Source organism: Marmota monax, unplaced genomic scaffold, assembly GCF_021218885.2.
Source record: "Marmota monax isolate L192 unplaced genomic scaffold, Marmota_monax_Labrador192_F-V1.1 WCK01_AAM20220418_F8-fsc00253, whole genome shotgun sequence".
Classification (NCBI taxonomy): domain Eukaryota; kingdom Metazoa; phylum Chordata; class Mammalia; order Rodentia; family Sciuridae; genus Marmota; species Marmota monax.
The window spans coordinates 309,833-336,243 of NW_026695237.1; the positions used below are offsets into that span (position 1 = coordinate 309,833).

At 38.5% G+C, this 26,411-nt stretch overlaps 1 protein-coding gene across 2 annotated transcripts in view; it reads left to right on the plus strand.

Moving 5' to 3' along the window:
* The first annotated feature begins 2,586 nt into the window (after positions 1–2,586).
* LOC124089466 (sodium/glucose cotransporter 1) overlaps positions 2,587–26,411 on the plus strand; it is a 92,606-nt gene continuing 68,781 nt past the window's right edge. Inside the window, exon 1 of one of the 2 annotated variants that reach the window (XM_058577415.1) lies at positions 2,587–2,607. Coding sequence is in view for 1 of the 2 variants with exons in the window: in XM_046439508.1 (XP_046295464.1) it covers positions 25,422–25,556 (135 nt within the window). In the remaining variant the exon portion in view is untranslated. Of the gene's footprint in view, positions 2,608–25,207; positions 25,557–26,411 lie in introns of those variants that run through there. The other variant, XM_046439508.1, reaches the window with a different exon arrangement.

Sequence of the window (26,411 nt, forward strand, 5' to 3'; positions counted from 1 at the left end):
ATGGGCATCTTTGTCTTGTTTCTGATTATAGAGGAAATGCTTTCAGTTTTTCCCCCATTTAGCATGATGTTGGCTTTGGGTTTGTGATATGTAGCCTTTATGATGTTGAGGTAAAGGCCTTCTATTCCTATTTTCTCCAGCATTTTTGACATGAATGGGTGCTGTATTTTGTTGAAGGCTTTTTCTTTTGAATTTTTATTACTGCATTATAATTACACAGATCATTGTCATTCATTTTGACATAATTATACAATACAGACCCTAGTGGTTCCATTTTCCCTCTCCTCTTCCTTCCCTCTGTTCCCTTTCTAGTACTCCATTGGTCTTCCTTCTATTTATCTATAGTTTCTTATTTTTAATTGGTGACTTATAGGGTATACATAAAGATGAAATTCATTGTGACATGTACATAGCATAGTTTGGTCAATTTCATTCCACTGTTCCTCCCTTTTCCCTTCCTTCCTCTCTCCCCCCATCCCCTTCTTCTGCTCCACTAATCTTTTTTTCTATTTTCATGGGATTCCCACCCATGCTTTTTCTTTCCTTATTTTGGTCTAGCTTCCACATATGAGAGAAAACTTTCAACCCTCGGCTTTCTGGGTCTGGCTTACTATAGGTGGCTTTTTTTGTATCTGTTGAAATGATCACTTGATTTTTGTCCTTAATTCTAATTATATGATGAATTACATTTATTGATTTACATATGTCGAGCCCACCTTGCATTCAGTCTTAAGTTAGCTAATTAGTTTTAAGAAAAAAATCATTCTATATTTGATGGGAAAAAATCCACTTGAATTATATTTATCATTTAAACTGAAATCTTATAATAAAAAAATCTAGTTCATCGTTTACATTTTTTGTTGCCCTAGTGTTGTGTATAGTATTAGAGAGGCAGAAATATGCCAGGTCTCAACTGCAGTGATCCACAGATGTGGGGGCAGCATCTCAAACATTCAGTGTTCCAAGAAGGAAGTGAAGTCAAGTAGGGGGAGGGCACAATTTTCATTGTGCACATTGTGATCATTGTGCCCAATTTTCTTAATGTGTTTTTGAATGTGGATTGCTAATATTAAAGATTTTTGCTTCTATGTTCATCAGGAGTATTGGTCTATAGTTTTCTTTATAAGCTGAGTTTCTATCACATGAATCAATTGTGTTGTTTTAAATTTTATTTTATTTATTTTAATTTGTTATATATGACAGAATACAATTCAATTCATATTAACAAATAGAGCACAAATTCTCAGGTCTCTGGCTGAACACGAAGTAGAGTCACCCCATTCGTATTTTCATACTTGTACTTAGGGTAATTTTGTCCATCTAATTGTGTGTTATTTTAAGCCATAGAATTTGTGGTAATTTGCTACAGTAGCATAGGAAACTAATACACATGCCCTCCTCCTATCTTGACTTCACTTCCTTCTTGGAACACTGAATGTTTGAGATGCTGCCCCCACATCTGTGGATCACTGCAGTTGAGACCTGGCATATTTCTGCCTCTCTAATATTATACACAACACTAGGGCATCAAAAAATGTAAACGATGAACTAGATTTTTTATTATAAGATTTCAGTTTAAATGATAAATATAATTCAAGTGGATTTTTTTCCCATCAAATATAGAATGATTTTTTTTCTTAAAACTAAGTAGCTAACTTAAGACTGAATTGACAAAGTTGGTTAGTTTATATAATGTAGCATTTTTACCTTCAAAATGATTATTTCTAAATCTAATTTATCTATTTCTTATCAGATGAATCAAATGTATAGTCACTGAAAAAAATTCATACTCACTGTAATTCTTACTTTTTCTCTGAATTCAGGCATTACCCATGTTATATCCCAGGGGTCCTGTGGAACACTAGGTAGCTCCCTGGAGTCTCTGAGCTGCCCCCAACCCCCAAGCTATGAAAAGGGGACAAGTCTCACATTTCCCAGGAAGAGGGTGTGACAGTTCTCACAAGGCAATTAGTGTTTCTTGTTTCAGAGATAGGTGTGATTCAAAGAGGGTGGTGCCAGCTTCTGCAGGCCAAACTCCTCCCAAATAGAGCAGGTAAAAACATGCCCACCCATGATTGAGCTGGAGGAATGAAGGAGGACAACCCAAAAACTCGGTGTTATTTTCTGTATCTCAGAATCCTAGGGTCCAATCCCATGGATCATCTGATGACACTGAGCCCAGTGCTGGGGTGACACTCCAACTCATACAGCATGACTGTGGCAAAGAATCCCAGGGCTTTCCTCTCTATTCTCAGCTGTCTCCCCTTTGGCAAACCCTCATTGAGCCCCAGCTGTTTGCAGATGCAGACATGCTCTAACTTGACTCTGCTGTTTGTCCTATGCAGTTCCTTCTGTCCTGATGTCCTAGTTTACCTCTTTCCCCTAGATCTTTATCACTGGTCTTTTCAAATGGTGCTCACATTGCTATTCTGGGGAGCTCTATCTCTCTGACCTTCTTTCCAAGGCACAGTTCCCATTTAATGCCATTTCTGGAAGCTCCAGAGGAACATGTGCATCTCTTTGTCATAGTACTTATCACTCTGTGTGGATATGGGGTGAGCTGTTTCCTTGTTGTTTGTCTCCCTGCTAGTCTCTGAGTCTTCAAAGGTATGCCTAGTTTTATTTATTTCTGTATGCCCAGCATTCTTCACAATTCCAGGCGTGTAATATGAGCTATGTTTGTCATCATGAACAGTATTGAATTAATGAACACTCAAGGCTTTGTGCTAAACATATACTGCATATTACTAATCAGGTATTATAAAGAGGTGTTGTTATCTCTATTTTACAAAGAAGAAAAACTAAGTCTCAGAATTATTAAGTCATTTGCTCAAGATCATAATACAGGCCTGTGATAGGATATAAATACACACTAAAATCTGTTGGACTCCCAAGCTCTCTTCAATAAATTATTAATGTATGAATGAACAAATGAATTAATGCAAAAAGCACTATACTGGGTGTGTAGGACACAAACAGACCAATCTATTATGCATTGTATTTTTGACAAGGTGTGTATCTTGCTAGGATAGAAAGCAGGTGCATAAGTACTTAGACCTAAGGTAGATCCACCCAGCATAGGATCACAGAAAAATGGGAGGTGGGGTCCAGAGGGGAGCAATTACTTCCACTGGGAGTGGAGTATAAAGATGTTCCTCAAGGTCATAGGGCATAGCAAGATAGTAGAATTCAGATAGGTGGAGGTGGCAGATGGGGCAATAAATAGGGAGGTCCTGAAGACGTGGTGGAAGAAACAATACTGTTCAGTTGTAGAAATAGAAAGGTGATACTAGGAGCAGAAAACAAACCAGTTGAGCTAGACTTAAGATATGTCAGGAAAAGAGGCAGAGTGAGAAGGGGGACTGGAAAACAGGTTAGTACCAGATGGTGGAGGACCTTTGGGTTTTCTTTGGTAATATTTGGGGAGTGCCTGTCAGCTCTCTGGATCAAAGAGTGGCATGGCACATCCAGTAGGATGGATTGGAGGAGGGGGAGACTTAAAGGAGAAAGACCACAGAGTCCGTTATAATAAGCCAGGGAGAAATGAGGTGGCCTGATCTGGGGGCAGCTGCTGTGGATAGTGATTAGGAAAATGCTAGGACAGATATTTTAAAGTAAAATTCCACAGGGTTCAGAAACTGAAGGGATAAAATGGGGACAAGTGTCAAAGAAGCAACTTTAGGTCAGAGGCCTAGAGTTCTGGTTTTAGTTAAGTAATGAGACTTTACTTAACATCAGTGTCTGATTTGTAAAAGGCAGGGGGTGAGTTATTTAATAAATAGTGGAGTTTCCAGGGTTCATGTTCAAGCTACTTTTTAATTCAGATCTTCAAAAAAGCTGAAAATGTTGCAATTGAAGTGAGCAGATTTGGTATTGCAGACCAATTGGCTTCCTCAGAGGCACTGAGATTTCATCTCTAGGTTCTACTGTGAAGCTATGATTATAGTTTTAATGTGTACACTCAGATAGCTTGTTCCCTGTAACATTTTTTTTAACAGGAGGAATGTCTTGGCATGATTTAGGCTATTACCTAAATTATGCACCTTCTGAGAGGGAAGTATATGTTTTCTTGACTTCTGAAAGTACCAAGCTCATTGTGCAATATGGTCCTTGCTAAAGATCACATAGAAAGAGCCAAGGAGCTTGAGCTGAGCAGAGCTTCCTGGAATCTCCTCTCAGTCGTTCCACCCACAGGGACTTTGGGTTCCAGTCAAAACTTGAATCTGGCACAGCTGGAAATGTAAGAAAAGGGGCCAGTTGCATGATGCTGGAATCACAGAAAGGATGATGGAAGCCGATAGACCAAGGAATCAAGAAGATGCAAGTAGAGGTGGGTTGCTGGGAAGCACAAGGTTCCACAAACGAGCAGTAGATAGAGGGGAAAGGGGAATTGTCAGTGTGGTACAGTGAGTTGGGGTGAAGCAGGGGTTAGAAGCCAGGGTGTCAAGCTTCTTTCTAGAGGTTCTTCACTCTTTTATTTTCCCCTTTGGGACATGCTCCCCATTTGGCACATATTTTTAATGTGTGGTTAAGAGCAATGGGTTCAAATTCTAGTTCTGCTTTCATTAGGGGGTGTAACCTGGGGATTTCTTAATATCTCTGTTTCCTTATCTATGAACTGGAAATAATAGCATGTATGTCATAGGAGTGTTACAAGGATTAAGGGAGATATTTGTCAAGCTGTGTTCATTAAATCACAGCAAATGATAGATAAATGGAAGTTTCTCTCACTGTTCCTCTAATAGAGGCCTCAGAGAACCATTGCCTTGTTCTCTGGCACCTTGAGGGAGGGCAGGTATGTACAAGTCCCTGAACTTCACCCTCTCCCTTGGACCCTCTCCCTTGGACCCTCTCCACTTCTCTGTATACATTCTCTCCTGGCCCCAGAAGTTTGGACTTGCCTGGCTGAGTCCATCCCTTAAAATGCACGTGTACACACACACACACACACACACATACACACACCAGTCAGAAATATAAATGGGGAGATGGAGTTGTGGATCAGTGGTAGAGCACTTGCCTGGCATGTGTGAGGCCCTGGGTTCGATCCTCAGCACCACATATAAATAAATAAAATAAAAGATCCATTTACAACTAAAAAAATAAAAAATAATAATAATTAAAAAGTGAAATATAAAGCCACCTCCAGGTCATATGGACATTTTATAGGGGTTTCTACAGACAATTCTTATACATCATGTTTTCTGCAATTGGGCTTTCAGAGGGGGCTCCAAATTGACTTTAAGGGTACACAAGCCACCTCATGTATTACCTACTTTGGGGACAACAAAATTCCTTGTTTAATACTTTCATTTGAGTGCTTCTTTCCAAATAGTGACCTCTGAATGACCAAACTCACTATTGATAAGGCTCATGTTATGGGTTTTACTAAAGGTCATAGAAGGAGCCAAGGACCTGAGATGAGCAGAGCTCCCCAGAATCTCCTCTCAGTCCCTCCCCTCAGAGACCATTAAGACTTTGTGCTCCATTTGTATCCTATGTGTGGAACAGCTGGTAGTATTGGAAGAGGAGCTAGTCACATGAAGCCAGGAAACCCAAAATGATGAAAAAGGCCAAAAATTAGGGAGATGTCAATTAATTATTTCCGCAACCATTGGTGGCCTTCATAGTCACACCCTCCTTCCAATACAACTGTAGTTGCTCTAAACAATTTTACATTTTCTATTTCCTTTTAAGATTCACCTGTAGGGATGGATAAAGATTATTACTTGCATTTGACACACAGGCAATTGAGTTCTAGAAAGTCAAAGTGACTTGTCCAAGGAAACAAAGCTAATTGTAGCAGACTTAAGCCTTAAATGTAGATATCCTGATTCCTAGTCCAGTGTTCTTACTTTTATGGTAAATTAGAAGAATTCCTGCTGCTGGATTCAGTGGTGTTTACATAGTCCTGGGTCCTTGTTCTCATTCTCTTCATGCTTCTCTATCAGGAGATTTTTTGTTTGCTGTTCTCTATACCTGGGAGGCCCTTCCCTCAAACATCATGTGGCTGGGTCCCTCTGTCATTGACACCAACAGGAAAGGATCTCTGTGATCACCCTTCCTCTTCCTGGTCTTTTTATCTCTTTATTATGATTTGTTTTCCTTCTGAACACATTGTGTACATCTGCAGGTTCTCTATCTTCAGATTCAACCAACCATGGATCAAAGATATTTAAAAATTTTCATCTGTAGCAAACATGTATATATTTTTGTTACCTATTCCCTAAACAATACCATATAAAAACTATACAGCTTTTAAATTATATTAGATATTATAACTAATCTAGAGATGACCTAAAGCATACAAGAAGATATACACAGGCCATGTTTACCATGCCATTTTGTATAAGGGACTTCAGGGTTTTGATATCCATGGGGGAGTATGTTCTGAAACAAGTCCCCTACAACTACAACTGGAATTGGAATAGGGACAAATTTTTCCTCACTGCGATATCTGAAAGTGCCTAAAGCCATGTGTGTGACACAGGGGAGGTGTTCAGTAACTAAGGAATTATAAGAAAATATATAGTAAATATTCATCTAAACTGGACTATTCATGTTTCCCTGTCACTGCCCATGCAAGTTACTCTGTCATGCCAGAAAATAAAAAAATTTGTAGTTGCAGATGGACAGTATGCCTTTATTTTATTTATTTTTATGTGATGCTAAGGATGGAACCCAGTGCCTCACACATGCTAGAAAAGCACTCTGCCACTGAGCTACAGCCCCAGCCCCTCAGATAGCATTTTTATATCACCTCCTTCATAAAGTCTACCTTGGTTCTTTGGAGATCCTAATAAATATGTGTTAAAGTTAAAATAGAAAATCACCTGCTGAGATTGTCTTCTACCTATACCTGTACTATGTAAGTTTATATTATGGACATCTTTCTATATGTAATAAATTATAAAAACTACAACTTGAATACAAAAGCCAAGATTTCAGGTTATGTTTTTGTTGATTGCAGAAAAGGAAAAAGAAAAACCCACTTGGCAGAAGAGTCACTTACTCTTTGAAAACAGCCTCTTTGACATTCACAGGTTAGATGTCAGTCCTGCTCATATTCATTTTTTCTAATTATGAATAAATTTTGTATAAGGAACTTGAACACTGGAGGGTTTTGGTATCCATGGGGGAGTCTGTTCTGAAACAAATCCTCTATTTGGGGGAAAAGAAGGCACTATAAAAAGGCTAAGAGAAAAAAACGTTTTATTCCTAAATCATATTCTGTAAATTGTTGCTGTTAACATTTGGCATATATATTCTTTCAGACATTAAATATAATGAAGTTATGTATAAAATGTTACACATAATTATCTATAAATAAGCATCACATATTTACAAAACTTGATTGCACTATGCACAACATTTTGTAGATCTTCAATATTCTTTTTAATGACCAAAAGTTATTAGTACATTAATATATTTATGTTTACTTAACAAATCCTTATCTTTGAACACTCATTGTAGGAATTACTGAGATAATACTTATCTGATTATTTTCTTGGGTAAATTACTAGTGTAAGCTCTGCTACTCAAAGGGCTGGATTATTTTTAAGACTTTGATATGTGTCACCAAGCTGCCCTACAGAATGTCTATCTCAGATGACACTCTCTTTAACAGAGTATAAAACTGTGAGTTCACCCATATCCTCACTACAGTGGAATTTAGAATTAATTGTGATGAAACTTTTCTTTTTTATTATAGTAGATTATATATAACATAAGATTTACTGTTTTTATAGTTCTGTGGCATTAGTGCATTCACATTATTATGTAACTATCATCAACTACCATACAACTCCAGAACTTTCACTTCTCCAAACTTAAACTCTACACTCATTCAACAATAACTCCTCAATCCTCTCTCATATAAGCAAAATCATACAATATTTGTTCTTTTGTGTCTGGATTATTTCACTTAGCATTGGGCCTTCAAGTTTCACCCATATTATACTCTGTATCAGAATTTCCTTCTTTTTTAGGGCTGGTTAACATTCTATTGTGTATATATACAGATGTTTCTCAACTAACAATTGTTTTATTTTTATTTATTTATTTATTTAAGTACAGGGGATTGAACCCAGTGCTTAACCACTGAGCAACATCTCCAGTCCTTTTTTATATTTTATTTACAGATAGGGTCTCAATGAGTTGCTGAGGGCATCACTATGTTGCTGAGGCTGGCTTTGATCCTCCTGCCTCAGCCTCCTGAACTGCTGGGATTACAGGTGTGAGCCACTGTGCTTGGCTTTTTTGTTCTTATACAACCATTGTAGCTTGAAAATATTGCAAATTTGAAATGTATTGGGTATACCTAATCTGCCAAATATCATATCTTAGCCTTCCTTAACTTAAAGGTACTCAGAATACTTACATTAGCCTAGGATTGGGCAAAATAATCTAACACAAACCCTATTTTATAATAAATCATTGAACACATCATATAATTTATTGAATATTTGTATCCAAAAATTATGACAATACAGTACACTATAGATGACCAGTTGTTTACACTTGCGGTCACATAGCTGATGAGAGCTGTTGCTTCCAGCTATAACCCAGCATCACAAGAGAGCATCATATCATATAGAAAAGGTTGGGGAAAGATAAATTTAAAATTAGAAGGATTCTTTCTATGAAATGTGAATCACTTTTGTACCATGGTAAAGTTGAGAAATGGTAAGTGGAACACTGTAAGTTGGGGACCGTCTTTACCACATTTTGTTTATCCATTCATCTGTCAGTGGGCATTTGGGTTGTTGCTACTTCTTTGGCTATTGTAAATAATGTTGCTATGAACATAGGTATTACAAGTGTCTGTTGAAGTCCCTGTTTTTAGTTCTTTTGTATATATACTCAGAACTATAATTGCTGGATCATAGCATAATTCTACTTTTAATTTTTTGAGGAACTGCCATACTATTTTCCAGAGTGGTTGCACTGCACCATTTTACAATCTTCCCAGCAGTATACAAGAATTTTAATCTCTCCACGTTCTCACGAGCAGTTATTTTTTTAAAAATAATAGTCATCTAAGAGTGTGAAAGACTATACCATTGTGGTTACAATTTATACTTCCCTAATGATTAGTGGTACTGGCAACTTTTTGTGTGATCATTAGAATAATTTTAACACTGCCAATCTGGTACTATCCATTTATCAGTTTAGTTCAGTTCAGTTCACTGAGATTTAATTTAAATTTATTTTCACTCTTTTCCTAGAGAGCTGTCACTTGCATAAAACAAAGACACCTGGGGATAACCAGGATGCCCATTTGTAGATGAATGGTTCAATTATTGCACATATGTAGTACAGAACACTAGTGACTACTAGAAACTATGAGGCACTTATCAAAGAAAGTTTTCCTCAATATGTTGTAATATGAAAAAAGTAACATTGGATTCCATATTTTAACCAATCTCCCATAGTGGACATTTAAATTGTTTAGTTTTTCACTGAAATGAATAATGCATATTGGATATGTTGGCTCAATGGTATGAATATTTCTACAGGATAGACATGTAGATGTTAAAATTCCTGGATCTGAGAGTAAATATTTAAAAATTTAATAGATACTTCTAAATTACCATATAATGTCCACACCTGCTAACAGTGTATGAGTATGTCCATTTTCTCTTACCTTGGTCAACACTAGATATTAAAAAGTTTCTAGACATCTGATAATCATAGGTGTAAAAATGAAATCTTAATTTTTTTCTGTGATTACTAAGGTCTTATTCTTTTGGAGATAGCAGATGTCCTTGGGTGGAATAATGCTAGGAACTATTTTTTTATTAGTGTACTATAGTTATGCATAATGTTGGGGTTCATTTTAACATAATTATACTAGCATGGAATATAATTTGCTCCAGTTCACTCCCCAATAGTTCCCCTTTCCCTCTCTCCATCCTGTCCACTGTTTCCTTTTATCTACTGGTCTTCCTTCTATAGTTTTCTAAGATTAATGCTTTATAGATATGCATAAGGTGAAATTCATTGTGGTATATTTATATATGTACGTAGAATAATTAGGCCAATTTCATTCCACCATTCTATTTCGCATCCCTTCTCTCTCCCCCTCAATCCCTGTCCCCTACTCCACTGATCTCTCCTCTATTTTCATGGTATTCCCTGACCCCTTTGTTTCCTTATTTTTGACTAGCTTGACCCAGCTATTCCACTCCTATCCAAAAGACTTAAAGTCAGCCTACTATAGTGATAGAGCCACATCAATGTTTATAACAGTGCAATTCACAATATCTGTTATGGAACCAGCTAGGAACTGTTTTATAAGAAACCATTCTATAGAACTATTTGTAAGAACTCTGGCGCCCTTAAGAACAAGCTGAGAGAGGGCCTGAGGAGCTCATCCAGAGTTTACATGGGGAAGGAAGAGCATAGAATGGGGATTTGTGGCTTTGCTTCAGGAAGTCAATTCTGGAGCCTCTAAGAGGGATCTGAGAGCATCCCAGGGCATCAGGAACAGGTCATGGGCAGAGAAAGGAAAGAGGAGGGGAAGGCACATTGGGGAAGCTCAAGGCAGCCCCATGCACTGGAGAAGTACACCGGACCAGGAGCCAGGGTTCAGAGCCCTAGTCCCAATCCTGCCACTGATTCACTGTGGGATTCACAATTCTCTGAGCCACAGTGTGTCTGTCTGACAGATGAGGGGTAGACTTCATGCCTTCCAGGTCCAGTGGCCAGAGAGGCCCTCCCAGTACCTATCCTAGAAAGTTGAGGTCTTGCCTGTCAACCTCAGTTTCTCCACTGTAAAATGAAGATAGTATGCTCTGACTCACTAATTTAACAGGGCTGTTGCCAGATGGTTGTAAGATGTGAAGGGGTTAAAGAAAAACCAACACAAAATATGCCCAGTTGCATATTAATTCTTTCAAGCCAAAAACATTGGAGAAACTGTAGTTGCAGACAGGGTTACCTGCCTTGACTTTTCCTACTTGCAGCAAGTCATAATAAAGGTTCTTTTGGGGAGGGATTTCTTCTCCATAACCCTGACAAAAGAGTCCTTATCACTGGAGACTTGGGATTGGTACTGCAATGCACCTGCATAAATAAGCTCATTAAAGTAACCCTTATCTACCTGTAGCTTTACAGTCCACCCTTCATATATCTCCTAGTGACTTCCTTAGAATTAATTACCCATAGCTCAGAGATCCTTTGTCCTGTGATTTCTTCATAATTTTTTGTTCTTTGTCTAAAAAATATAAAAGAAACTTGTAAGCTTCTCTCTTATTAGTCTGTTTTGTGTTTATTTGACTCCTGGATCCCTAATTGTGTTCCTAGATTCAAAGATCCCACATAAAAACTAGGAGAAAGAGGGATTTTCTCCTCTCCCTACAGATGAAATGTAAGAAAGTACTTTACAAAAAAGAGCAATGCAAATATAAAGGCTTATCTTTTGTGTCTGTGTGTGTGTGTGGGGGGGAATACTAGGGGTTGAACCTAGCAATGCTCTAGCACTGAGCTACTTCCTCAATCCTTTTTACTTTTTATTTTGAGGCAATGATCTCACTAAGTTGCCCAGGCTGGCTTTGAACTTGTAATCCTCCTGCCTTAGCCTCCTGAGTATCAGATTATAGGTGCGTGCCACTGTGCCTGGAGGGCTTTTTTTTTTTTTTTTTAAATCAACCTTATTAAGATAATTTACATTAAAATACATAGATTTAATATGTATGGTTTAATAAGTTTTGACAAATGTTTACCCCCAAAAGTTCTTACTTATGTCCTTTCAGTCAATTATCCCTCTTCTGCCCCAGACAAATATCTTCTATTTTTTTTGGGGGGGGGAGCTTTTATTTCTGTAAAATAATTCATACAAATGGTTACAGTCACAAACATGATTTTAACCAAAATATTGCTAGCCTACCACATGCAGGAAAGCACTAGGGAGGGCGGGACTTTGAGATCTCCCCCAGGACCCAGAAGTCAGCTGCAGGGACAGAAGTCAGCTGGCCTCTTTCTTTGAATTGCTTTGACAAGCCGACATGCCATCTCCATTTGGAACAAGGGGTTCATGCCAAAATCATGGAAACAGCCTTTGTTATTTTTCTAAATTTTTCTAAAAATAAGACAAGCAGGTAGAAAAAACAATGCACTGTGTGGCATGAAGGAAAGCAGGAAGGACTGAAACTTCTAGGAGGGGGCCACCAGGCAGGCGTCCAGCAGAGACCAGCTTAGACTATGGCTGTAGCTCTAGGAGCTTGCTTTTGTTGACAGCTAAACAAAGGAATCCTCCCTAATGACTACATTGACAAGAACATCCATGACAGAATTAACTACTAACTTCTTTTGCTCAAGGGGGACATTGGCAAATGTCCATGCCCCTTGGCCAAATTTTCAAGCCCAAGGGGAATAGAGACTACACTAGTGACCAGTTGTAGCCTGTGGGGCTCTCTCCAGCCTTGGCACAGGGGGAGGGCGACGTGCCCCTCAACCAGAGTGTACAGAAAGGCGCCGGCCTGGGCCCCAGACACTGGCCCAAGCGTGTGCAGGGCAGGAGGTAATGTGGCTTCCCGATTCCGCTGTAAGTGTCTCATTCTGTGGGCTGGTTCACTATCTTCTTATTCTTCTTTTTTTTTAATCTCCACACACGAATTACTTTTGCTTATGGTAATGTCACATATTATGGTGTATATTATTTTCTTAATTCAATGTCTATGAGGTTCATCCATATTTTATGTATCAGTAACTTGTTTCTTTCTATTAATGTGTAGTATTCCATTGAGTGAATAGACCACAATTTGTTTATCCATTTACCTAGCAATGGACATTTGGGTGCTTATCTAGCTTCTGGCTATAATAAACCGAGTTGCTATGAACATTTGTGTGTGTGTGTGTGTGTGTGTGCAGATATGTTTTCATTTCTCTTGAGTATGCACTTTGGAGTGGAATTGGTAGGTCATAGGGTAGATATAGATTAAACTTTACAAGACATTCCAAGAATTTGCGTTGGACAATATTTTTGAAGGTGAAAGAGCATTGCGTTAGTTTTTCAGAGACCAGACCATGACTGTGGACTTCTCATTCCTACCCTTTGGATCTCAATTTCCACACCATAGAATGAAGGATGGGGTAGGTTGGTTCAATGTTTTTCTTGTATATCCAAGTGATTTAATATATAAATATATTTTCCACGTGAAGAGTCCATCATTCTTAGAGGTTTTGGAAATCCAAAACCTGACACATGACTTATTCAGACATTGAAGAAATTGGCTCCCAAGCCACTCACCTGTACTTTCCTGTGTTCAGGGAGAAGAAGGTGGCACTGGCAGCCCTCCTGAATCAAGGTCATATAAGGGTAATCCAACAGCTGTAGATTAAACAGGCCTTTGCCCCAAAGAGATCACAGCTCTTTCCATAGAACAATGACTCTGGGGTATACTTTGCACTCTTCCAGCCCAAATGCTTTCTCAAGTAATGAAACTGAGAAGCAAACAGTGAGTGACTCAGGATGATTCAAAATAAGGGATGAAACTGGGACCTGGCATAACTGGTGGTTGGAGAATAGAGCAAATGGGCCTTGTAGTGGTCTTCCATGAAAAATGAGGCCCTATGGTTGTATCCACAGTCCAAGCCCATATTAAAAATTGACCTCTTTGCTTTCTCCAAGCACAACTTTGAATGACTTTTTTTCTCTCCAGTCAGCATTTCTATCTCAGCAAGGAGAAACTCCTTTTATGCACATCCATCAAAACCAAAGTAAAGCTGAAGAGTCAATCATTTGGCCCTTCTCCAACAATAAAACTGCTCCAAAGTCAGAGATTTTAGGATTTTGCATTTTGGATCATCATTGTGGGTCACATTATCTAGGAGAAGCTAGTTTAGAATTGATTGTTTTTCAACTCAGACTTTGATTCTGTGCTTTAGGGTTGATATTTGTATATTTGTCTATGTGGGTGTATACTTATGGGGATATTTATATATTTGTGTGTATGTGGTTCCATTTTGTGTTATATAATGTTTTGATCAATATTAACTTAGAACATTAGGCTGAATCTCAGGCTCTTAATTATTGCCCCTTTTCAATCAAGGTAATGAGAAAAATCTCACAATAATTCAAATTTTCTTCCTACAGGTAATAGAGTATAATTTGTAATATTATATTATTTAATTTAATCAGTTTCTTGTATATCCAAGTGATTTAATATATAAATGAGCAAATATATATCTATATTCTTCCCTCATCCCTAATATTTTAAGTTAATGTTAACAAACTATATGATGTTCTACATGCTTTGCATTTTGAATCTAACAAAATATCTTTGAGATAAGTTTATAAAAACACACAAAATCTTTCTTTTTAAAAAGAGCTGCATAGCATTACTTCATTAAATGTATACACCATAATATATTTAACCATATACATGAATGGATGGGTGCTTATATTGCTTTTAATCTTTTTCAATTACAAACAATGCTGCAATAAGAAAAATTTTACATAGGTTACTTCGCCTTTATGTGATTATTTATAGCATAAATTAGAAGTAAATTTTGGGTTCAAAGGAAACATTCATGTATAATTTTAAAAAGTGGACTTAATTATTTTTAGGGTAGTTTTAGATTCATAGCCAAATGGAGTGGGAAGTACAGAAAGTTCCCATATACTCATGACCCAAACAGCACTATCAACATCCCACACCAGAGTGGAATATTTGTTATAATCTATAATCCTACACTCTCATCTTATCATCTACCAAAGTGCATAGTTCACATTGGGGTTCACTCTTGGTGTTGTATATTCTGTGGGTTTTGACTAATGTGTAATGATACAAATCCATTATAGTATCATACAGATACACTGCCCTAAAAATCTTCTTTGTTTAATCTATTTATTCCTTCTACTGGACTACAAATCTGCAACTACAGATCTTTGTACTTGTACTTTTATCAGAATATCATATAGTTTAAAACATACAGTATGTGGTCTTTTTAGATTGATTTCTTTCACTTAGTTACATGCTTTTCAATATCCTTCATGTTTTATCATGGCTTGATAACTCATTTCTTTCACTTCTGAATAATACTCCATTGTATGGGTGTACTACAGTTGTTTATCCTTTCATCTATTGAAGGATGACATTTTGGTTGCTTCCAGTTCTTGGCAATCATGAATAAAGCTGCTGTAAACCCCTCTGTGCCAGTTGTGTGGACATGTTTTCAACTTATTTGAGTCGGTACCAAGGAGGGTGATTGATAGAATTTATGATAAGACTATGTAAATCTCTTAGTTTTGTAAGAAACTGTCTTAGTTTTGTCCAAAGTGGTTGTACTATTTTGCATTCCCACTAGCCATGAATGAGTTCCTATTGTTCCCCATGCTCACCAGCATTTGGTGTTTTCAGTACTTAGGCCACCTACTGGCTATTCTAATAGTTGCATAGTGATATCTCATTGCTGTTTCAATTTGCAATTTTCTAATGGCACGATGTTGCAAATATTTTCATATGCTTATTTGCCATCTGTTTATTTTCTTTCATAAGGTGCCTGTTCAGCTCTTTTGTCTATTATTATTATTATTATTATTATTATTATTATTATTATTACTTTAGAGGGGTTAAATCTAGGTCCTAGCTCATGCCAGGCAAGTACTCTACCCCTGAGCTACAACCCAATCTTTTATTTAATTTTTTAAAAATACCAAGACAGTAAGTTTATTTTGAATGATTCTGATCACAAAATTTCAAAAAAAGGCAAACATAAAAGACCAAAAAAAAAAAAGAAAGATTTTAGGATTTTAAAGATAACTTTACATGATTTTGCAAACAGAATAAAAAAATCATGTAAAGTTATCTTTAAAATCCTAAAAAAAAAAAAAAAAAACAGAATCAAAAATCATGTAAAGTTGTCTTTAAAATCCTAAAATCTTTCTTTTGGACATAAGCACAGACTCATCAATATATAGATGATGGACATGCATGTAAACCTAGCTATTAGGAAGGCTGAGGCAGGAGGATTAGAAGTTTGAGGACATCCTCAAAAACTTAGCAAGAACATCTCTCCAAATAAATTAAAAGGGGCTAGGAATATAGCTCAGAATTAGAGTACCCCCTGGTTTTAATTCCTTCATGGATATATATATATATATATATATATATATATATATATATATACACATATACATATGTGATAAAAAAATAAGAAAATTTTCATAGTTTTTCATATGCACCTAGACAGAACCAATTGAGGCAAAATATACAAGTCATATGCAAACCAGGGGTGATATTTATGAGTGAGTAAGGGCAAATATACTTTTTTTTATCAGTATTCACAGAATTGTCCACATTTTAGTTTCAACTTACATTGTTCTAATATGTGAAGTAATAATAATTGCTCTCCAATTATAATATGTAGGTAAAAATATACAAACATTATTAAGTGATATGAAGGAGCCTACTTTACAACATAAAACCCACTCCATAAATGAAACAGAAAAGGAATCAAGAAAAAGAAAAACTTTAAAACCCTTAATAACCATAGATGTATTACTTTTAAAATTATTACTTTTAAAACTCTTCTCTATAATTTTCATATGTGACTTTGTACCCACAAAGAGTAGTCATTGTGAATCATTTACATTAATTATATAGCAGAAAAATTTCACAGAAAAAAATTACTCAATAAATAAGTAAATATTTGAGAAATTTCTTTATGATATTAATATATAAGTTATTTAATCTAAAGGTCTTCAGATATGTGTGCAGATTTTCTAGAGACCATCTAAAGCAATAGAAGAGTTGTCAGATCATGCAGACCGTCACAGGCAAAGGGGAGTGTTTTTGCTATTTCTTTGATGGTATTCGGAGATCATGAAGGGGAAGGAGGAAACTTTAAAGAATTTGAAAGAATGATAAACATAAGGCAGGAAATATCTTCTATGATATCAAGAGAAATAAGTCTAGGCTCTGAATAGTCATTTGTATTGGATTATAAATTTTCAACTAACATTCTGAGATCTGGTTTCCTCCTTGGCCTTTGGGCCTCTCATCTGTGTTTTCGGTTTTACCCATTTCTGCACATCTGAGTATATGGCTACTGTTTCTTTTCTCTCCAGAGCTCTTTCCTTTGCTCCAGAAAGGTGGCTAAGGATGGCTTAGACTTGCTTATAAGAAAATGCAATGACTCTTCATTGGGATCTTTCCTGTAACTATTGATGTTTCTATCCTAGTGCTGTGCTGATTAGAAATAAAGAAATAATATAAGGGAATTAAATATTAATAGCAAATTAGGAAGTCTGAAGGGAAGTTATCCTCACCAGGAAGACCAGGTTTTAGTAGTTCTCTAAAATAACATGTCTATATAAATTCTATTGAGCCGGCTCCAGGCATTCTCATTCCCTTTCAGAGAAATCAACATCCACATCCCTGAATGTCGACAGTTACATTTTCTACATTTTAAGATGTCTTGCTTTCTCCCTATAGGTTTTCCAATGCTTGCTCAGAAGAGCAAAATGGGCCTTCTGAACACAGGAAAGTGGGTCTAGAGATGGATTCCAAGAATGGCTTTAATTTTATTTATTTTATTTTTTTTTTTTTTTTAATTTTTTATTGTGGGTTGTTCAAAACATTACAAATTTCTTGACATATCATATTCCACACTTTGATTCTAGTGGGTTATGAACTCCCACCTTCACCCCATACACAGATTGCAGATTCACATCAGTTACACATTCATTGATTTACAAATTGCCATACTAGTGTCTGTTGTGCTTATTTTTAAGTCAGGGTCTTATTAAGTTGCCAGGGCTGTCCTTGATTGAGCTTGTGATTGGTCTGCCTCAGCCTCCTGAGTAGCTAAGATTATAGGCATGTGCTACAGCACCACACTTGGCTTCTTTTGCCCATTTTAAAACCAGACTGTTAATTTTATTTGTGAGTTTTAAAGTTCTTTATATATTGGTACAGTAGTTTAACAGATATGTCTTTTGCAAAAATTTTCTCCAAATCTGTGATTTATCTTATTCTCATGATATAATGTTCACAGATGGTCTCTAATTACTGCTAGAGTGATGCAAATTTATGTCCCCCATCACCAATGTGAAAGAGTACATACTTCCTTTCAAAAAATAATGTGTTTTTCATTTATTTATAATGTTTTCCAGTATGATAAACATATTATCTCGCTGTAGTTTTAATTTGCATTTATGTTATTAGAGAACTTTTGATAGCTTTTATTATGTGCCATTTATATTTCCATTTATATGAACTAACTTTACATTTTTTGTCCCTTTTACCATTGGGGTTAGCACTGACAATCACCATAAGTAATGAGACTATGGATCAGCAAATCCTGTGGGCCAAAGCAGGGCTCAATATCCTCAAAATCCCCTCCCTGAGCACTCTACATTTATGTTTCCTTGGCATTTGAACCCATGCACTGCCAGCATCCTCTGTCGCTCATGTTCCTGAGTTTTGCTATTTTTGACTAATGTTCTGGTTGTTCCATATTTGATACTGAGTGTGGTTTTACTCAACTTCAGTTATTTCCTTCTTTCCCAGGGATAACATTCTGGGAAACTTCACTGTCTCTAGTCAGCAACACCTTAACTTCTAGGACACAATCCTTTCATTGACTAATGCTGATTGTGATCATGGACTAGCACAGAGTTACTCATCTTTATAAATATTTTGAAACTCCATTGAATACAATACTACTGCCATTGTTACTATGGGATCACTGTTATCTCACAGTATCTCTGATACCTGGTGTGTCAGCTGGAAAGTGTCATGCTAAGATAGGGAACAGCTCTCCTAATGTTTAATTCATAGTGCTTTCATCTATCTATCTATCCTTCCATTATTCATTCATCCCTCCATCCCTCAATTGTATATTCATCAATCACTCTTCTATCCATCCAAAGTCTATCCATGTCCCCATTCATTCACCCACAATTGTATGCCTATGCTTGTTTGTTTGTTTTGGTTCCTGGGATTGAACTCAGAATCTCACACATGCTAATTATGTGCTATACCACTGAGCAAAATGCCCAGCCCCTTTGCTTATTCTTTATCTGAAAAAAAAAAGATTAAAAAAACTTACATACCCATGTTCACATAGCATTATTTGCAATATCAAAAGATAAAAGCAAACCAAATGTCCATAAATGAATAAAGAAATAAACAAATATGGCATATACATTATATATACATATATATGCACACAAATATGAAGAAAATTTGACAGATATTACAATATGGATGAACATTGAAGACATCATGCTAAGTGAAATAAACCAGTATGCTTCTATTCATATAATTCTATTTATGTGAGGTACCTAGAGTAGAGACAAAAAGTAGAATGAAATTCATAGAGACAGAAAGTAAAAGATGGTTGTCAGGAGTAACTAGGGCTGGGTGGGAGGTATTGCTTTAATGGATTTTAATAGTAATTGCTTTAGGTAAAGAGCATCAGTTTTATGAGATAAAAGGAATTCTGTGGGTGGATGGTGGTGATGGTAGCACAACAATATGCATTTATTTAATACCACTGACGTATATACTTAAAATTGTAAGATTGCAAACTTTAAATTACATTTATCACACTGAAAAATACCTATGATAATACTTATTTAGTCAGGAAGTATTTATTGAGTTTATGTGTGCTTGACACTAGTGAATGAGCAGTGAATAGGAACAACAAAGTCTTTGCCTTCACAGAGCTTGCCTTCTTTCGGAGGAGACAAGCAATAAACAGAGAGACAAGACATTTATATTTTGTTATTTCTGAGGAGTGCTATAAAAGTCCACTGGGGTGGGAGTGGGATTATTTTAATTTGGGTGGTTAAAGTAGGTGGTAGTTCTTAACCAGTTTGGGGGTCACTGATCTTTCTGTGAATCTTATGAAAATTGTGAGCCTTCTTCCCAAAGAAATACAAATCTGACCACAACTATGCATACAATTTTAGGGAGTTAATGGATGTCTGAAACTCACCTCTGAGTGGTCCATGAGTCTAACAACAGGAATCCCTGCTTTACATGCTCCCCATTATTCTATGGAGTGAATTACAGCAGGCTGGGTATACTGCATGTGCTCTTCTGTGGTCCAAGTCCTGTCCACATTCTTGTGTTATTGTCTACTGTTCTTCCCAGTCATGCAGAACACAAGTTCCTTGAATGTGCACACCATGTGCTCTCACACCTCCCTAACTTTCTCCAGCTGTGCTACATTAGGGGTTCCTACTTCTCCCTTACGACTCAGTACAACTATCCCCACTTCATGATTGCTTCCTTTGCCACTCTCTCCCTTGGAAAGACAAATATGTCCTGCCTCACTATCAGAACATCTATCATATTATAATTGCTTATGTTCATTATTTTTATTCATCTAGTTAATATTTATTGAGCATCTAGTATATGCCAGCCCCAGGCTTAGGCACGGTGAAGGCAAAGAGACCCTGGTGCTATCTTCATGAAGACTATAGCTTAGTGGGGGGGATTGTAGACATTAAACAAATAATTATACAAGTAATTATAATTTAAAAATTGAGACAAATGTAGGAAGAACAGGAATTTCTGAGGATGGCTTTAGGCTAGGGGTGGAGTGCAGGTCAGAAAGCCTCTTGGAATAAGTTTGAATTGAGTGTAAAGGTTGGTGAGAATTAGCCTGGAGAAGAGGTGAGGGGAAAGCATCCTTGCACAGGGAACAGCAAGGACATATCATGTGCACACTTCCCTATATGGACCAGGAGGGTCTGAGGCACAGACATGTTTTACTGAGTTTGTAACACCAGTGTTTACATAGAGTGAATATTATGAATGAATGAATGAATGAATGAGTTTCTCAGTTTAGAATTATCAAGATGGGCCACTAGATGACATAAACAGTCATGTTTTTTATGATTCTTTTCATTTATTCTTGTCAAATAATGTATTAACAAAAGAATAAGATATGCAAAAACTATAGAACCAATCAACAAATCAAGGAAAAATTATCTGGGTAGGGAATTTGATTTTTATTATCTCCAGGCCAGGTATACCTTGTTTATTATTTGTTTATTGATTTATTCATTCAAATGAGGTGAAATTCACATGAGATATAATTAACCATTGTAAAGTGAACAGTTCAGAGGTGTCTGGCACATTTACACAGTTGTGCAACTACCATCTCTACCTAATTCCCATACATTTTTATCTTTCCCAAATGGCTTCCTCTCTCCAATGCTCATAAGCATGTGCATAGATTTTAAGCCCTGGAAAGCAGGTACTAGATGCCTTGTTCACTTTGTACTCCTAGTTTTTAGACCAATGCTCAACCAGTGTTTATTGAACACACAAATAACTTCCCAACTCCACTGTTATCTTCATGGGTCTTTTAGTTGTTCAAATATTTTTTCTCTCTCTTTTTTTCTGGTAGTAAGATTAAACCCAGGGCATCAATTATGCTAGGCAAGCCCTCTACCATTAAGCTACATCTGTAGCCCTCAGATTTTTCTTATGTTATTTATAACATATTTACACATCACTAGAAATTTATTATTTTAATGTGGAACAATACGTATAACAACAAATTTACCATTCTGACTATTTAAACCTGTACATTGACAGTGTTGTACAACCATTAGCACCATATACCTACACAACATTTTGTCTTGTAAAACTGAAACTCAGTACTCATTAAATAATAACTCCTAGGCTGGGGGTTTAGATCAGTGGTAGAGTGTTTGCCTCATATGTACAAGGTCCTGGGTTAGATCCTCTGCACTGAGAAAAGAAAGCATTGATAACTCCCCATTTTTTCCCTCTCTCTGACTCCTGGGCACTCAGCAAACCTCTGTTAGATCAAATTGGGTCTTGTCTCTAGACCATGATGTTAAGTAAAATAAGCCAAATGCAGAAGGTCATGTTTTTCTCATATGTGGAAGCAAGAGAGCAGAAAGGAAAAGAAAGGGAGGTATCTCATGAAAAGCAAAGGGAGATCAGTACAACAAAGGAAAGGGACTAGGGGGTGGGAGGAGGGGAAGAAGGGGGAAAATGCTGGGGAACGATATTGGTTAAATTATATTGTTATTGTGTACATGAACTAATATGTAACAATGAATCCTACCATTATACATAACTATAATGCACCAATAAAAGATTTTAGAAAAAGAATTGGGTCTTTCTCTACTTTAGAGGTGATATTCAGAGAATTTAGAGGATTTGCCCAAGCTAACCCAGCAAGTCAAGGGCTGAACTGATGCTCAGATCCTTAGATGAAGCCCACCAGGGGTCAATCCTTCTCTGACTACAGTTTTAGAGGGAAGGTCAGGGACACTTTACCTTTCTTGCTTTTCATCTTCCCTTCTACTTCACCTCCTCCACCCACAGTCTAGGGATAGCCTGAGGTGAACTCAATAGTCTTCTATCCTGACCTTTCTCACTCTTCTTTACTTCCTCTTTTCCTGGCAATATTTTGGTTTTTATCCTTACGCGTTGACTCACCTTCAGCAGCACCTTCTCCCTACCCCACCCTCCAAAATAATCTTGAATGCTGCTTCCTCTGGAAAACATCAGGTAGAAAGAGAGAGAGAGAGAGAGAGAGAGAGAGAGAGAGAGAGAGAGAGAGAGAGAGAGGAAGAAGGAGGAGGAGGAGGAGGAGGAGGAGGAGGAGGAGGAGGAGGAGACAATGGAGGAAGTGGGAGCCGGAGGCGGTATGCTGGTGGAGTTGGATGCTGGTGATGGTTGCCCAACAATGCGATTGTATTTAATGTTTCTGAGCTGCACACTTAAAAATGGTTATGGTGGTAAATTTTATGCTATGTATATTTTAATACACACACAATACCTCTATGAATTAGAGTGATATGATACAAGTCAAGGAATGCCATGGCCATTAGAAGCTGGAAAAGAAAAAGAAGAATTCTGCCCTATAATCTCAGATGTCTCATCCTCCTGACTCTTTGATTTTTAGCTCAGTGAAACCGATTTTGGACTCTGCATTCCAGAACTTCAAAGAAAAAAGAAATCGGTTGTTTCCAGCTACCAAATTTGTGGTAATGTGTTACAGCAGCCACAGGAAAATTATATCTGATCAACACCCTGCTTCCCTGGACTTTCCATATCTGAACTCAGAAGAAGGAAAAGGAAAGGGAGAAAAAATATCATAGTGTCCTTCTATTCCCCTCACCTTTGTTGGTGTCTCTGTGTCAGTGAGACCCATTGTTTGAAACAGTCATTACTTTCTATGCCATAGTATAGACATTCAGTTGAGGGTCACAGATGTCCAGTGAGCTTTCCATGGTCTACTGGTTGGTGGCTGAGCTCAGATTCAAACTGACTATGTAAGTCCCTCCTCCACCCCTACTTCCCTAAATCCACTGTCTCTGCACTTATGCTATTGATTTTATTGTGTCCTAAGAGTTCAATGTTTCATGATTATTCCACCCTTGTGTGCCTTACCCAGAAGCACAATTTAGAGTGAAAGGTAGATATTGCATATTTTAAAAATTTTTTAGTTGTAGATGGACTTGTTTATTACTTTTATGTGGTGCTGAGGATTGAACCTAGTGCATCACACATGTTAGGCAAGCACTCTACTGCTAAGCTACAACTCCAGCCCCAGACACTGAATATTTGAGGACTGCTGAGGAGGAGCTCCTAGGCTGTCAGGAGAAGGCAGGGACTTTGCCTGGCACAGAGCCAAGTGGAAAAGCTTTGCTAAATGTGTGAATGAATTAACAAAGGAACGTGGATGAAAGGAGTGTTGCTTCTTGCTGTGGTTGACAGCTAAACTCTAAGTGTTGGAGGCATCCATGGAGAAAGTTTCTATTTGCAAATTTCTTAGAAGAGGAATTCCTGATCTTTCTGAACTGGCACTAAGCAGGGCCCTGGACATAGCCTTATTCAGTTTACAGTCCTGGGGAAAATGAGATGAGCTACATGGATGCTGTCTAAATAATGATTTTCTGATTGCAACTAAGGTGGGAAGAAAAAGTGCTGATGAGGGAGGAGAGGAAGCAGAACTTGGAGACAGCAAGGTGCAAAGGAACAGTCCATTTACATTTGGGCAGTGAATGGTTGTTAGTGGGGGAGCAGGGAGGACCCAGGGCAGAACAGAGTCCTAGTAGGATTTATGTGGTCCTTTCTCCTCCCTATATTTTCTCATCAGAGCAAGGCTCTCCTCTCCCAAAACAGCCACTTTTGGTTGCTCTGAGGCCTTCAGGGTCAGCCCTTGAGAATGTTTCCAAGTATCCCTCTGAAAGAGTCCCTGGCCTGACCTGGGTTGCAGGGCCACTCCCTTACTGTGTGACCTTGGATAAGTCATGCTTCCTTTCTCAACCATCTCTTTTCTGAGCCCAGGGTGTGGCTTAGACATGTGTCTCCTAATGAGCAGGCTGAGTACCCAGGAAGTCTCAGGATCTGATGAGTTCCTTGGAAGGGATTCTTTCGTATTGTCCCTTGTGAGTGGTTCAGAAGGGGCACAAAACACATGGCAGTTGTCCCTGAGTATCTGGGTGGTGGGCTGTTTCCAATTCCCTTATATAAAATGACATGGAATTTGCACATAACCTATGTATATCCTCACATATGTATTAAATACTATATTACTTATAATATCTAATAAAATGTAAGTTTTATGTAAACAGTTCTTATACTGTATTGTTTAGGGAAAATTTAAGCAAAAATTCTGTACTCTGGATGCCAAATCCTGGGATATGCAGGGCTAACTGTACCTGGTGAGACACAGAGTAAGGAAATGCTTCCCTTCTTCCAGTCTCAGTGTCTTCCTCCTATAGGAGGGTAACAGTGTCCTTGGGGGCTGTGGAGGTGGAATCAGGAATGTGAGTGACTGGCTATGCCTGTGGCCAGGGATTATGATTATGCATCCAGCAAGTTCCCATTTTCCCAGAATGTTCTCCACCAAGACCAAGAATTTGGCTGAGTTTCTTAGAAGAGCTCTGTGCCCATTTTACACATGGAGAAGCCAGGTCCAGAGAGGGGCTGGGACTTGTCCACGAGCAGCAGTTGGCAGGTGCTCTCAACAGTCTCTAGGTCCCTGGCCCCAGGCGGTGATCCCTCTATTAAGCCACTCCTGCTCTGTCCCAGGTGGAATCCCATGGCAGGCCAGGCGTGGCAGCCTGGTGGTTTCCCGCTGCTAAAGGACCTCGGCCTTTGTGCCACGCGGGCACCACCTCCTGGCCGGCCCCTCCCTGCTCGAGGGACAGCCTTTACCTGTCCTGGACGACACCGCCCCGCCAACAGCTTGGCTGACTCCTCATTCAGCACTCCAGTCTCGGTGCTGCTGGCCGACAGTGCAGAGCACCTGCAACAGCAGCAGCAGCAGCAACAGCAGTGCAGGAGCTTTGATTCACTGCCCTGCTGCCCCTCCATCGCGGATCCCCTCCCCCAGGGCTGATAATTAACTCGGAGGCTGAATAAGAAGTGAGCAGTCCGGGCGTGGGGGAGGGATTTGCCGCCACCGCCATGGACAGTAGCACCTGGAGCCCATCGCCCACCACCACTGCTGCTCCTTTGGAATCCTATGAGCGCATCCGAAATGCTGCGGACATCTCTGTCATTGTCATCTACTTTGTGGTTGTGATGGCCGTCGGGCTATGGGTATGTAGGGACCCTGGACCAGAGCTGAAGGGGGGCGCACGAAGGGCTGGTGTCCCTGAGCTGCCAGGAGATGGATGCAGGCAAGTGGGAAAGCATTAGAAACCCTTGAGAGGTGTTGAGGGGTGCAATGTGTGGATGGCAAGCAAGCATGAACTTCAGTTAGAGGGGTTCCCAGGGGAGCATCAGGAAAGCCAAGAGATTCCTGGGGCCTGTGAGCAAAGAAGGAAGGTGGAGGATTGCTGAGACAAGGAGAGAGTATAAAGGGCAGGAAAGTGCCAGGAGGCAAAGAGGGTCAACCAGGTGACTACTGCCTTATGTTAGTTAACCAGCTTCAAATGGGAAAGAAATGGTGTCAAGCCAGAAAGTCACAGCCCCTGTCAGGCTCAGGTGCTTGGGGCAGTCTGTAGGGGAGGCTGACCCATGTCACTGCTCCTGGGGAAGGTTAAACAAGAGGCCTTTGCCAGGGAATCCCAGGGGCTGGAGCTAATTAGGAATGGGGAAGTTATATGGAGTAGGAGGAGGAAGACCAGAAAGTGCCCTGGTGCTGCAGAGGGGGAAGTGCATGTGTCTCCCCTTGGGACTCTGGGGACACACCAAACCAGAGAAACTTGTTCTCTGCATCCTGGAACTTGGAAAGTTCATTTATGACAGACTCTGGCACACCTAACACTAAAAGAGAAGGTGTTTTAAAAGCATGCAAATATTTCAGCCACTTTCAAGGGTTGTCCTGGATGGGGGTGACAGATAGAGGGGGCTGCTGTGCCAGTCAGACCTATTTGTGTTGAACCCTTCAGACTTAGAGGGAAGGATGGGCACTAACCCTTCTGTGGGCACTGAAACTTTCAGGAGTAAAAG